We start from the raw sequence: 14,361 nt of genomic DNA, 5'->3' as shown, positions 1-14,361 counted from the left end.
TATATATATATATATATATATATATATATATATATAAACATTGTCTGTATATTACAATACTGTGTAATTATTTAGTTTTAAATTAAATTGTATTTTATTTTTGTCATTATTCTTTAATGTGTGTGTGTGTTTTTGTGCTCTATTTGCTGCTGATACACTAAGATTTTCTCGCAGGGTAGAAGATCACTGCCACACTAACGTCTCCAGTCAGTAGTCATAATATTAATATTATGCCTGAACAGATAGAAAAAATAAATCCCGAGACTGAAGTGGTGAAAACATACACTTAATCTGGGATGCTGAACCCTCCCAACAGACAAGTTTCCTATCTAATGTACATAAAAGTAGATGAAATAGAACAGCTTTTGTTTTAGAGTATGGATTTCAGTACACGACGTGATGTGGGGCCGTGAAATAATGAAGAGCTTCAGAGCGCTTTCTCTTGAACTTTTTGTATCATGATGGGTGTAGACCTCTATGGCTTATAATAAAAGCTTTCACTATGAGCCATCTCTGCACGACATAGATGTACAACAGTGAGATCAACAGCATACGTTAACATGGCGCCATATTTTGAGTGGCGTTGTTGTTGAGACACAAAAGCTGTAAAAGACAATTTTGCCAATTTTAGGCCAAGCTCGTGACCGTGCGATGTGTTGATATACTGTAGGGAAATTAAATATAAATAAATAAAATATACAAAGAAAGGAAGAAGGATGGGAAGAGAGAAAGAAGGAAAGAAAGGAAGAAACAAAGAAACACAAAGAAAGAATAAAATAGGAATTGAAAAAAACTGCAGTTACAATAGTTATGTTAATCATAATTGTAAAACATTCTCTATGCAGGTTGAAGTTACAGTCACGTAAACTGTACATAATAAGTACATAATTTTGTTCTGCTACCACTACTACTAATACTCATTATGCTTATTGTTAATGCTCATATATTACTATTTTATGTTCACTAAAATTTAAATGAACATTTGTGACAATTCCCTTTTATATTATTATTATTATTATTATTATTATTATTATTATTATTATTATTATTATTATCGCAACTTAAAATCATGGACAGTTTAAACAAATCTAACATTGTTAAGCATCACAACCAAAAAAAAATGTAGCTAACTTTAGTGGCTCGAGATAATTTTTAAAGTTAAGGTACATTTTACGCACATTTAGGTACGTGTACCATCTTTCGAACTAGATGCTCGAGCTTATTTTGATTCACAGATATAGCTCACTTTTGTGTCAGAAGTGGCTTCTATTCGTAGTAAAAAGGAAGCATATCCTATTTTGCGTAAAGTGATTTATAAAAACGAGCAGAAAATAAAATTCGGCCAATGTTTTATTCAGAAAACCCCTCATTTTCCTCGACGAATTTGTCCCGCACAATATGGCGTGGAAGCTCACGTCTTCTATTCTTTACATCTCTATCTGGGAGGCTCTGGAAACAGACGGGCAAAAAAGCCCAATAAAGAAGCCACTTGCCGCATTACGTCACCAATTGGACCAATGCAGCGAGTCAGAGGGCGGGCCTCTGCGCCTGCATTTGGACTGAACCCGTTCAGTGTGTGGCACTTAGACTAGCAGAGGAGGTCGCTATGTGAGAGATTCTTCAATCTGTGACCACGGATGCAGACTGGTTTACGCTGCTTTATTGCATTCAGATGATTTAAGCCGTTCGCGCAGGACTCATTCTGATTTGTTGCGCCGTGTCTATGTGTGGATCTCAGCCCGGCTGTGTTTGCAAAGATGCATCAGACAGTATCTGCGCAGAGATGCCCCCGCTGAACATGAGCAAACAAGGGCGTCTGTTACAATGAAGAAGACGGCGGCGGCTCCTTCCTGTGTTGTTGCGGATCGTTGGTATGGACAGCCTAAACGTCTCCATCATCATCACCATCCACCACCGCTCCTATGAGGAACATTGCGCAGTGCAGTGAACGCCGTGAATCGGGCTTTTGGAATATATATTACCTAATCATCTGGAAAATAAATTCCCAACATACACATTACAGAGCGCGCCTTGGTGCATTACTGTCAATGTAAAGAGCTCTGCCCAGTGGTGGGAGCCACTCTCTCCAGGGGTTACAGATGAGAGGCAAACAATACCATCAACCACTGAAGTTGACAGCGCCTTGGGAGAAGGATGCTGGCTTTGGGAGAAAGCTCAAAACCTACAGGAATCATACAAAGATAATAGCACAGCCTGGGATCGTGATGAAAGTGCTGCGCAGGAAGAGGATTGTGTTATTCATGGCCTATTTCCTGCTGCTGGTGCTCACCATGCTCAATTTGGCCAATTATAAATGGACCAAGGAGCCTCAGCAGTGCAACCATCAGATGAGGAGCACCACCTATCAGAGCAGATCAGACATTCGCTTTCTCTACAGGCCCTCCCTGGCTAAGAAGAGACAGCTCATCTACGTCTTGACCACCTGGAGGTCGGGGTCCTCCTTCTTTGGTGAGCTTTTCAACCAAAATCCAGAAGTGTTCTTCTTGTATGAACCTATGTGGCACATCTGGCAGAAGCTGTATCCTGGTGATGCGGTGTCTCTGCAGGGGGCGGCCAGAGACATGTTGAGCTCCTTGTATCGCTGCGATCTGTCTGTTTTCCAACTTTACAACAGCCCCGGAGGCAAAAACTTCACCTCCTTAGGGCTGTTTGGTGCCACGCTGAACAAGGTTGTGTGCTCCTACCCCCTGTGCTCAGCCTACAGGAAGGAGGTGGTGGGGATGGTGGATGACAAGGTATGCAAAAAGTGTCCCCCACAGAGCCTTAGACTGTTGGAGGAGGAGTGCCTAAAGTACAACACTATAGTCATTAAAGGGGTGCGCATTTTGGATATAAATGTTCTCGCCCCTCTGATGGAGGACCCATCCTTGGATCTGAAAGTGATCCATTTGGTTAGAGATCCTCGGGCAGTGGCAAACTCAAGGATCAAATCCAGACACGGCCTGATTAGGGAGAACTTGCAGGTGGTCCGCAGCAGGGACCCTAAACTGCGCCGGATACCTTTCGTAGATCCCGGCCACAAGGTCAACAAGAAGGACGGCTCCGACTACCACTCCATCGGAGCCATGGAGGTGATCTGCGACCGCACCTCCAGGACTCTGAGGACTGCCTTGAACCCTCCAGGTTGGCTGAAGGGGAAGTACATGGCCGTGCGCTACGAGGACCTGGTGGAGAACCCCGTCAAGACCCTGAGGAGTGTTTACCGCTTCGCCAACCTCACCACCAACCATGACATTGAGTCGTTTGCGCTGAACATGACCAGCGGCTCCAGCTCCTCCTCCAAGCCCTTCATCGTCTCCTCCCGGAACGCCACGCAGGCAGCCAGCGCTTGGAGGATGGTGCTCAGCATCCAGCAGATCAAGCAGGTGGAAGACTACTGCCACCACTCCATGTCCGTCCTGGGGTACGAGAGGGTGAGAACAGCCGGGGAGGCCAAGGATTTGAGCAAATCGCTGCTGACGCGCTCCAAACTGTGAAGAAAAAATAACAAAAGCATCCTCCTCGCCACCAAAGACCTTTTTAATTTAATGTTCATTTTTTCCATGCAGTGCCGTTTCCTCTTATTGTGGAATTAAAGCTTTACGTTCAAGTGTTAAAGGAGCTCCGGCTGGCTACATTTGGAATGTATATCTTGTTTTTGAGCTGCAGTTTGTACACTTCTTTTATACAGGAACACCGGCTGTGGGACAATGACTTAAGATAGGAAACAAAAGGATAATTTATGTATCTTGGTATTATTATAACACTAAAAAGTTGATGTTTTTGAGGTTATTTTTGAATGTTTAAAATCTTAAAAAATATATATTATTTTTCACTCTCCATACTGTCTGTACAAGTGAAAAGAAAAACTAGTAGATGAAAGGAAAAAAAAGTAGTAACAGATTAAAAAAAAAAAATCATTTTTATTTTTAATACCCCGTTAAAGTCAGAGACAATCAGTGATTTGATTTGATGACGTGCCATAGTTAGAAGTCTCATCAGAACAGCAGTAGTACTTTATATAGTTTTTTTTTAAACTGTTATTTCATTTTGTCACAACGTCCTTGTAGGATGTTGACATGCACTGTGGACTTTTGGTCATAACTCTGGAGCAGGACAACCTCTCTTTGTGTCAGTGTGAGCATTCTGTTGTTCTACCATCTTCAAATGTTTACAATTGCTTGCTCTTATGAAAACACCTGATCTAAAAAAAAAAAAAAATATTGCATTGAGTAAAGTTCACAGTAAACGACTTTATGCATCATTTGTGAGTGTAACATTTTCAAACTGAAGAAATATTCAGTCTCATTTTGCTCGTGTCTAGAATATATATGTTACAAGAGAAAATAAGTAAATAACAACATGTGCTGTTTAAGTTATGATTTAATTTATTTGGGGAAAAAGCAGTTTGAACCAACCAGGCCCTATATATATATATATATATATATATATATATATATGCCCCCTTAGGCTAATTACTGATTTTGTTGGCAACAATTACAGACATTAAATGGATATTTTACATCACCATGAAGGAATTTTGGCCAATGCTTGTTTTAATATAGGCCAAGGCACTGCGTTTTTGTAGGATTTTTGTCCAGACTTTGACTAGGCCACTCTAAAATTTTCCTTTTTATTGTTTGTGAGCTATTCGGTGGTGTATTAAGGGTGCTTTGCATCATTTTCCTGTTTTGTAATCCAAGAGCACTTGCTCTTAAGCTAGTGAAATGATGGCCGTTGGGATTTTTTGCCAGAGAGCAGAATTCCTGACTTCCAACAATTATGACAATTTGTCTAAGTCCTGACGCAACAGACTCTCACACTACTCTGACCCTGTTTGACTGTGGGTATGACGTTTGTTCTCTGAAATGCTAGTTTTAGTTTCACAGCAGGCTAAACTGGATACACATCTCCCAAAAGTTAGACCTTTATTTTCATCAGTCCATAAAACATTTTCTCTGAAGTATCATAGAGTAGTCAAGATGTTGGACATGAACAACAACCTTAACTGAGGCAAGTGATCCCTGCAGTGCTGTAGATGTCGTTCTGGGCTGTTTTGTGAACTGGATGAGTTTTTGATGCATTCTTTGCGTTATCATGGCAGGTCTCCCACTGGGAACAAACACTGATGTTTTATGTGATGTTTATTTATGGATAATGTCTCTCACTGTGGTTTGCTGAGCTCTAACGCCATAGCTGAGGTTTTGTAACCCCTCTCAGATTGATGATTATCAAGTATTTTGCTTCTCATTTGTTTTTTTTTTTATTTTTTCAGCATGGGGTAAGACATGTTGCTTTTTGAAATTTTTCCGTCTATTTCACAGTCAAACAGGCTCTGGGTGGAGCATGTAAAACTTTACTCAACTTTCGAAGTTTAATCATAGCTCAGTCATTGTGTAATAAGAGGAGGAGTTGTATGACCGGGTTGGTTTGGATGGCTTATTTTCTTAAACAAATGAAATTATACTTTTCCAAATTTCATCTTTTATTTACTCGGGTTATCTTTGTTTGATACTGAAATTACTTTTATGATCTGAAACAACAGAAGTGTGACAGAAAAGTGAAATAAATTTGTAAGGGGGGACAGTTTTTTTTCACAACACTGTATTTCTGCAAGCAATCGTACCGCCGCAATGTCATACATTTGTTGCCAATGACTACATATCCTAGGGGTGCCCTATGTCGTTTAGTAAATATACCTTTTGTTTACACTCAACGTTAATCGGCGTGGATGGAGTGTGTGCAACTCTTAGGGCTAAACAAGTTTCAGAAGTGTTGTTTTAAAATTATTTCCCCTTGAAAGAAAAATTCCTATAATACTTATTTTTAGATCCAGAGTTTTATTTTGGGGAGGTAAGTAGTGCAGGTGCTTTAATATTTAACAAACCCATATATTTTTATCTGTAGCACCCTTTTGACTTGTACTGAATCCCTTTTACTTTCTTCCATACACACAAATAGCTGCTGGATTATGACCCAGCAACCCAGTTTTATTAATCTAGTTCTGCATGAAATATATGGATGGAATAAAAGAGCTACATGCCCTGTCAAAATGCTAGGTTACCGTGATGTCACAAAATGATTTTTCCCCACATTCTGTCACATTATCCAGGACAATTCAAACTAAACTCTTCGAGGAAAACAATCCATAAAAATAAAAAAATTGTTGGTTAGCACAACAAATACTTAGTTGAAGCTGATTCATTTCAAGAATTCAGTCATCTTTGTTGAGTCTCTTAACATCCCGCATTTTTCACTTCCATATTTCCAAGGGGAAACAGAAATGCCATTTTGTGCCCTTCTCGAATTGTGCCCAAATTAATAAATGATGGTTTCATGTGAGCATAGCACATGCTTTCACAAGATGAGCAGTTTGAACAGTTGAATTGTTTTAGACTTCTATCTTTAGACCTTACATTTTAGTCCAGTGTAGTCATTAGTTGCCATTATTAAAAGTCTTGGAACACTAATTTGTTCCAAGATTAGTCAAACCCCTTGTGTCTCTCTGGTCTGGGTAAGTTAAAATATTAACTGAGAAATGAGACACCCCTTTAAGGCATCATCAGTTCTCACTGATTCCTCAGATGTAAAGTAATGGGCCTTAATATATCTATAGGAGATGTGTAAATATTAACCCTGCAACAGATATAATCATAGGTTCTTTTTAATCTCATTAAGTGTTAAACTTAATACCAGACTAAATAAATTATTACATATTAGACTGAATTATAATATTTGTTGTCTTGGTGAAGTATTTTTAACTGACATGTAAAACAGAGACCAAAAGTGATCACTTCAAACAAGACAGTGGGGTTATTTTTTGCCTTCAACAGTATGCTAACTTTGAAAGTATTAAGTTTGTTAGACTTGAAAGCGGGCTCCTACCTTTTTGATTCCATGTGTGTCTCAGGGAAAACGTAGTGCATTTTGTGTCTGGTTACTTTGCACCTACTCAGGAACCCCTGATAGAGCTTATTCCTTCGTGTAAATGAGTAAAATGTAGAGTTAAAGCTAAGAATGAGTTGGATTTGGCTTTTGTCTATCTGCACTGAGTTCGTATAAAAAGCCAAAGCGGAGCTGATAAAATGTGTTTTTCTACAACGAAGGGATTTTAATGATAAGTTCATATCTGCATGAAGAAGTAAAAGTAAAGTAACGGTTGCAAACAAAAGGCATTATTTTGTCAGACATTCACTTTTTTATTAGGTGATACTGAAAAAAAAGGGAAAAACCTAAACAGAACAGTAAGCTGACACAACAGAAGTGTGACGGAAAAGTCTCGCGCTTTTCTCAGTGTGATCAGTGCTTATAGTTCAACTTCACGCTGTTTGCAGAAACAAGTGTGTCGTTTAACGCAAGTAACCAGAGACAAAGATAAACCATATAAAATCATTGCATTCATAAAAAGTACTTCAAGCACAAGACAAATAGCACATTTATCATTTGAGAGACACATGTCTTGCTAATTTTAAATCCAGTTTTGTGAAAAATAACAATAAGAAGATTGTTATTACAGAAAAATACAGAAAATGGCATAATTAACAGAGAAAAACGGTGGCGTTTATAAAATAAAGGAATTGTTTGTTAGGCTTTGGGGTTGATTCTATTTCCCACTGGCAAACACTGAGCTCCATAAAAGCAGGTCCTTGTATTTGGTCAAACTTCCTCTGCCTATAAATGATCTGATTGGCAACTACTACATCAGTGAGGAGAAGAACTGTGTCAGCAAATCACACTATATTTAGTTAGTTTTAGAAAACAGCTCTTTTAAGGATTTTAGTCTGGAGACTTGTGATGAAAGGCTGTTGTTCTCAGCTCTTTAATCAAGAGCGCAACTCTTATCAGGTTTGCTATCAGGCTTATACGGTAAACATTTTCAGCAAGCAACAGCTGACAGACCTGCATTCCACAGATGTACCCATGCATTTGTTGCATAAATAGAAGAGAGATCACTTCAAGGGCAGCGGGTGTATTACACAAAGCCTAACCTACAGCAAACTGCACCCTGATTCACTCCAGGGGAATAAAAGTGGGACGGCCCGGAGATTTATGAGTCAAAAAGGAAACAACGCGCGTTCTATAATAAAAGCCAGAACCGTTATGTTTACAGAATGCTCTTGGACGATAAGGGGGACACGGAGGAAAATGAGTAGGGGGATTTGAATCAGCTGAAAGGGCAAAAATGCAATGAAAACTTAATCAGGAGATGGGCAGAAAAGAGGAGCAGAACAGGCACTGAAATAACATCCTGGGTGATTCGAAGAAACACTGTGGCATTCAATCACTGTGTATGCTGGTGAGAGAGTTCCCACCTTACGAAACATACCAGGAGGGTCACTTCATCTTTTGTATTTAAAAAAATTAAAAATTATAGGTGCACCATCTCTGTCCAGTTAATGTAACCAATTCCATTCACCAGCGATAACAATATATATCCCAAGCATTTTGTTGCTGTTGATTTAAATGAAGATGGTTTATAAGTAATGTGAATCCAAAACGCAGTTTTTAAAAATGCTTATTACATAGATCAGTGAAAGACATTTATTTGTCACCGACAGTCTTCACAAGGAGGATAAGCCAAAAACGGTGCTTAAGAGCCTCTCTCTTCACAGTGTTATGTCCAAGGCAGTCATGTTTAATAAATTAGTATAATACTGAAAAGTTCTTTCATTTCAGTAACTCACTAAACTAGATGAACAGATTAACGGAGTTCCAACATTTAGGATTAGAATACTTAAACAGAGCTATAAAAAAAGAAAACAGTTTGAGTGCAGAAAGTTTCAATAAAAACTACGTTTAATACCTGCTTAAAGGTTGTCATTTTCAAAAATTACTGGGAATTTGACAAACAAGCTTCATTGGAGGACATATTTACATTCACAGAACATGACATAACTTCTAAAGCGCTGACTTCATCTGCTCTTGAATGGGCGTCAGGCTGGAATCCCATTATCCCTGTTGGCTGTGGACCTTTTCCTATAATAGTTTTTCCTTCCACTCAACTCTTCATTAATATTTTGTATACAGCACTCGAAGAGCAGCCAGCTCCTTTAGCAATTAACCTGTTGCAACTTAAACTCCTTGTGGAGGACTGTCAAATCGACCGTATCCCCCAGGAGTCTGCAGAATGTACCACTCCCATTAAATAGCCTCTCTGTTAAAAAAAAATATATATCTTTTAATATCTTGTGAGATTCCTCTGTGTAATAAATCTATGCATGAGGTTCACTTTTTGAATTGAAATAAATTAACTTTTTGATGACATTCTAATTTACAGACATGCTCCTGCAGATGAAAATAAATTTAAAAACAAAGCAGGACAATACATCTCCAGCAGAGAAACAGGAAGAATGCCAGCCTCCACTAATTGTCTCTTCCTTCCAGCGTGAGTGTGTTTTTGCACACAACTCGGCACATGGGGGTTGTGTGACCTTATGCGAGTCACAGTAACAAACTCCCACTCGGTGGCTTTGAAATACACAGACCATGGTCCCTGCGCTCTGTGGGAGGTGGGGGCTAGCATTAAGGCAACAGGGGAGTGGGGAATGATAAGGTAAAGTTAGAGTGGGAAAATTCACTCCTCAATGACGTGAGCCGCTCCGGTGCCGAGGCCCAAATCTCCCTCCAGCAGGTCCTCTCGCTGCTCTGACCCAGAGTCGCTGCTCTGTGTGGACGGAAGATCAGATTTCTCCAAATTGATGTCAAAGTTGTCTGGTTCAGTCTCAAAGGGCTGCTCCTCATCCTGAAAGGTAAATAACAATAGAGTGGGGAAAAAAAAATCTCTTTTGTTTCAATCCGTTCTAAGAAGATTCACTGTAAAGTTTTGATCACCTCCTGCTTTTGGTGGCCACAGAAGACTCCAGCAAACCTACCACACCACTGTGGCAGTGAGTCGGTCAGCGGGGGGCCGCAGTGGGTCAGCAGGGGCTTTAGATATCTGTAACCTCGTTAAGTCAAAACCATCGTCAGTATAACCAATAGAAATCCTTTAATATACTGAAACTGGGAATAAAAGGAGCAACTTTACAGGTTTAATGATGCAATGAAAGAATGTTGGACAATTTGAACAGAAGGCTATCAGTCATCTTGCTTTTATTTCTTATACGATAAGTGTGGCTTTCCGTTTTAGCTGCTTATCTCAAATACCAAACATGTCACTTCACCATGTTTAAAATAGCTGTAAAATCATCTTTGAGCAATACTTTAGCGATATGAAACACAACTTAAAGCCACTATATATATATATATATATATATATATATATATGAACAGAAGAACCATTATTGAGGCAGCCACAGAACCGGCCTTAATAGAAGAGAGGCAAACACAAAGCCACTGCTGAAACTAAGCCAGAAGAAGTCCTGTCTGGGCTTTGCCACAAACATGACGAACCCAGCAAACATGTGGAACAGAGTTCTCAGGTCAGGTAAGAAGAAATTGGCCTACATGCAAAACGCTGCACATCCCACTGAACACACCATCGACAGCATGAAACATGGAGGTGCGAGAGTCATGCTCTGGGGATGCAAGAGTGTGGAAGTTTGTCAGACTTTATGGGAAGATGGATGGTGTTACAGTATATACCTAACATTCCCAGAAGAAAACTTGTTACAAGCTGCAAACCCCCCCCCCCCAAAAAAAAAGTAGGACAGAAGCTCACCTTCCACCAGCAGAGGACACTGACTGGACTGTCTAGGATCAGTGGTTCTTAACCAACTGACTGAAAAACAGGCATAGCTGCACATTCTTGTTTGGGCATGCTTACAGAATGTGCACTTATAAAATAGAGTATAACAGTGCAGATATTTAGTCTTTCTTTAACACCGATAGGCACCTTAATATTTTATCAATTTGTCTAGAGCTGTCAGTATAAAGCAGCTGCAGCCGGCTTGTTTAGTTTTAACAAGGTGAATTCTCTGAATAGCATGAGAGAAGAACCTAAAATCAGTCAATCTGAGCTCATCAGTTGGCCCTCTGACAATATTTGACATTGACCTCATTTCTCATTCACTTTGAATCGGCCTGAAAACTGGTGAGCTCAGCACAGCTGATGCTTAAACGGCCAATGCCGTTTAAACCTAGATGTGCCCAAAACATGAAGGTCAGTACAATGTAGACGTATGTATTACTCTATGCTACTTTAACTCCAAAAGCACACTTGTAAAAATGCAGATAGCTACACATTGAAGTAAAAATATAAGTACGCTCAAAAAATGTCTGTGTTCAACATATTTGCACACGTGGATATTTATTAATTTTAATTCATGTCAAAAATATCTTTTCATCCCTCTATCAAATTTAGAGTTGTAGCACAAATGATAGTCTATGAACGCACTTGAGTTTACCCTGTCTTTGAATCACTGCTTATTTGCCGTCTCATGGCTCAAACCAGCACATTTCAACGGCTTCACTAAATTCACATGATGTAAAGCTAAAATGACGGACGTCTTTCCAGATACGCCCAGCAGGCCTTTTCTTTTTATGAGGTCATTAAGAGCCAATAGCCTCTTTTGTTACAAGACAGAGAGCTCCATATTAGTCATTAGCAGCTCTAGGTACTAGGTGCTATTTTTAATTTGGATATCTAAAGGGTTCAAATATATTTCATTTCACACGGATGTGCATGCTCCTATCAGCTACGGGGATCTCTGGAAGTTAGACGGAGATAGAAATAAATTGTGTTAGCTTATTTCAGGGAATCGGGTCGATGCGGCTCTTGATTAAAATCAGAAACAAGGCCACAATTAGTCTCCAAATGTGTTTAAGAGCTGCTGCAAAGTAATGCAAAGAGCGGAGGGAACGACTACAGACAGAAATGATGTGCTAATGTTAAGAAAGGATATCAACATGCTTCTGGTTAATGCATAATAAAAATTACACCCTGTGATAAGACTCCAAAACCTCCCTAATCGAGGCAGTCAGTGACAGCATATTCCATAAAACACTTGATCCTGGATCCCCTTTATTACAGCTCCTTAAGTGTGACGGCACACTCATTAGCTTTCAGCTGTAAAAGTTCTGAGAGTTCTAATTATTAGCCACTTTCCTACTTCTGGTTGTTCCTTATAAAAAAAAAAAAAAGAGACAAAGCCCCACTTCACCTTTGTCATCCTAATGGGACAAAAGCAAAAATTTATATCTGAGTGTGCATTGGATAATGTGGGATGTAAAAGTGCCCAATTTCCTGACGTGAAAAAGAAAAAAAAAAACAACAATCAAATGAAAGAAGACAATTATCTTATTCGTCAGCAATGAGTAAAGGGTTAGGATTATAGGCTTCTTTATGTTCGCCAACAGGATTCACTTATGAGTCTGAAAATTAGGAAAGGAGAGAACAAAAGAGGGTACAGGGATTTTGAGGTGGAGCAGTCGGCGTGGTTCTGCGCTACAATAACACAGCTCAGCGGATGGTTGTTATTGCTAGAGCTGCTCTCCGTTTCAAGGAGGTGTCGAATTAGATTTGCGTAAAAATGTGCTGAGTAATTCTGAGCTGGAAGAAGCCGAGCTGCTGTTTCAGCCGCTCTCCTCCACGTCTCCCCTCACCGGCCTCTCGTTAAGTCTTGGAGAACGTTTATCACAACTATCACACCTTTACTTTTTGACAGCCTTTTATATCCCTTAGTGTGACCATTTACGCAAACAGTGGCATAAAAAAAATGTTTCAGGAATTACTTTTGCTTTTCTTTGAAAAACAGTTAGATTGCCACAGATTCTTAGGGCTGCAGCCATCTTACACACAAGTGTGCTCTCATCTAAATCCTTCCAATTAAACTCTGGTTCTATGTTAAGGGAAATCTACCAGCTGGTTGGCAGATTACCCCAGTGTCAAGTTTTTGCAATCTCTAATTTTAGTTTTTGATTTTGCGTGCGTGGCTAAAGATGTTCCGAGTTTGTCATGTATTTCACAAACTTATTCTGGTTATAGTTTAACATTATAATCGCTGTCAAATGTTTACAGATTTACAGCTAAAAGCTGCCTCTCCTTTTTTATTTTACAAGGGAGAAGAGACTCATGTCTGTTGAATCTCAATTTTTTTTTTTTTTTTTTTTTTACAGCTCCATATTTTCAGAAAGCTCAAAATGAACTCTTTTTAGGTTATAAAGTGTGGCTGCTGCGACGAGTCAAAAACAAAGAAACAAAAAAAATAATAATTCTGAATTCAAAGCCAAAACAGTGAACAGGAGCTCAATCCATCTTCCATTCATATCTAAACCTTGTCTCTAATGAATGGATCCACACAGGATGACGCAAGGTGCAGGATTGCAAAGACTTTCAGAATCTAATCGAAGAAGAGCCTGCTCACTTGAACTTCGTAGTATTTGTCTGACAGCATTTTGGTCCAGCTTCAATCTTTTTCATATATAGAGGGAATACTTTTGGAAGACGCTGTATTTATATAGATATATAAGTAGCCTCAGTGTTTTCTTAAGTTAAGTTTACTGTGCTTCTTCACCGATTATACATCAGTCGTCATTATTTGTATTTATCCAACGGAGCATTGTGTTAGTTTCCAGTTCTTTGTTATTCCTTCCAGAAGGCCGTGTACTAAAACAGCATCAGGCTTCGCTTTCTAAGGTGAAATTATTTCTGTTAGAATTTATTTAATTTGGGTGCTAGGAGTGTGTGCACCATGTGCAGAGTGGTTGTCCTTGGTTCTATTTCGATTTATTTTCTTTAAAAAAGTTATTTCGAGTACTAGAAAACATTTCTCCAGAGTATGCTTGAAAATATTGATGTATTTTAGTATCTTACTGGTGTTTAATCTGCTTGTCGATCAAAAAAGCTGGTGAGTTTTAAGAGGAATCGAATATTTTTTAGGTTAACAGTCAGATGCAAAGAATAAATACTCAAATCAAGGTACACAAAGTTTTTTTGTTTGTTTCATTTGCAGCAGGAAGTGAACCAGATTTTTTTCAGTCCTGGACCAAAACATATCCTGATGTTATTTTGCATGTTTGTCATTTTGATTAAAACTTATAATATACAATAAGACCATAAGGATTTCGTCTGTGTACTTCAAATACTTCAAACTATGAAAACCTGGCAAGGAGGGGAGCAATAAATTACAAAGAACTAAACAGAACAAAAAACAATAAACAGGACATAAGACACACCTTCTCACAAATTTGAATCACAAGTAGTCATACTTTTTTGTGACCAGAATATAGCACAGTTGGATTTGGTGTCAGAAAGAAAGTGTTTGGGTTGGGTCCAAACTGTCTTGAATGGGTAATCGATTCCATTGCTTTTCTATAAAGCCTGAAAATCAATCCTCACCTTTTTGTTTATAACCTGTATTTTGGACATGCAAGGAACATCTAGTCTGACAAGTTAACTGATCTGGCCAAGCAAACTATTAG

At 39.0% G+C, this 14,361-nt stretch overlaps 2 protein-coding genes across 2 annotated transcripts in view; one reads left to right on the top strand and one right to left on the bottom strand.

The window, feature by feature from the left end:
- Positions 1 to 1,560: 1,560 nt before the first annotated feature.
- chst2b (carbohydrate (N-acetylglucosamine-6-O) sulfotransferase 2b) lies at positions 1,561 to 5,716 on the top strand. Its single transcript, XM_008396807.3, has one exon. It carries the CDS (start codon positions 2,100 to 2,102, stop codon positions 3,495 to 3,497), a length of 1,398 nt encoding a protein of 465 aa, XP_008395029.1. The 5' UTR covers positions 1,561 to 2,099; the 3' UTR covers positions 3,498 to 5,716.
- A 2,807-nt stretch (positions 5,717 to 8,523) lies between these two features.
- The window catches only part of LOC103456924 (sodium/hydrogen exchanger 9), a 78,551-nt gene continuing 72,713 nt past the window's right edge, over positions 8,524 to 14,361 (bottom strand). Inside the window, exons 15-16 of the mRNA XM_008396808.3 lie at positions 9,832 to 9,937; positions 8,524 to 9,742 (exon numbers count right to left, since the gene is read on the bottom strand). Coding sequence (XP_008395030.2) covers positions 9,575 to 9,742; positions 9,832 to 9,937 — 274 coding nt within the window. The 3' untranslated portion in view covers positions 8,524 to 9,574. The remainder of the gene's footprint in view (positions 9,743 to 9,831; positions 9,938 to 14,361) is intronic.

This window comes from Poecilia reticulata, chromosome 20 (assembly GCF_904066995.2).
Source record: "Poecilia reticulata chromosome 20, P_reticulata-male-v2, whole genome shotgun sequence".
Taxonomy (NCBI): Eukaryota; Metazoa; Chordata; class Actinopteri; order Cyprinodontiformes; family Poeciliidae; genus Poecilia; species Poecilia reticulata.
Note: the sequence above shows the minus strand (reverse complement) of the source record. Positions and strands in the feature narration are given on the sequence as shown.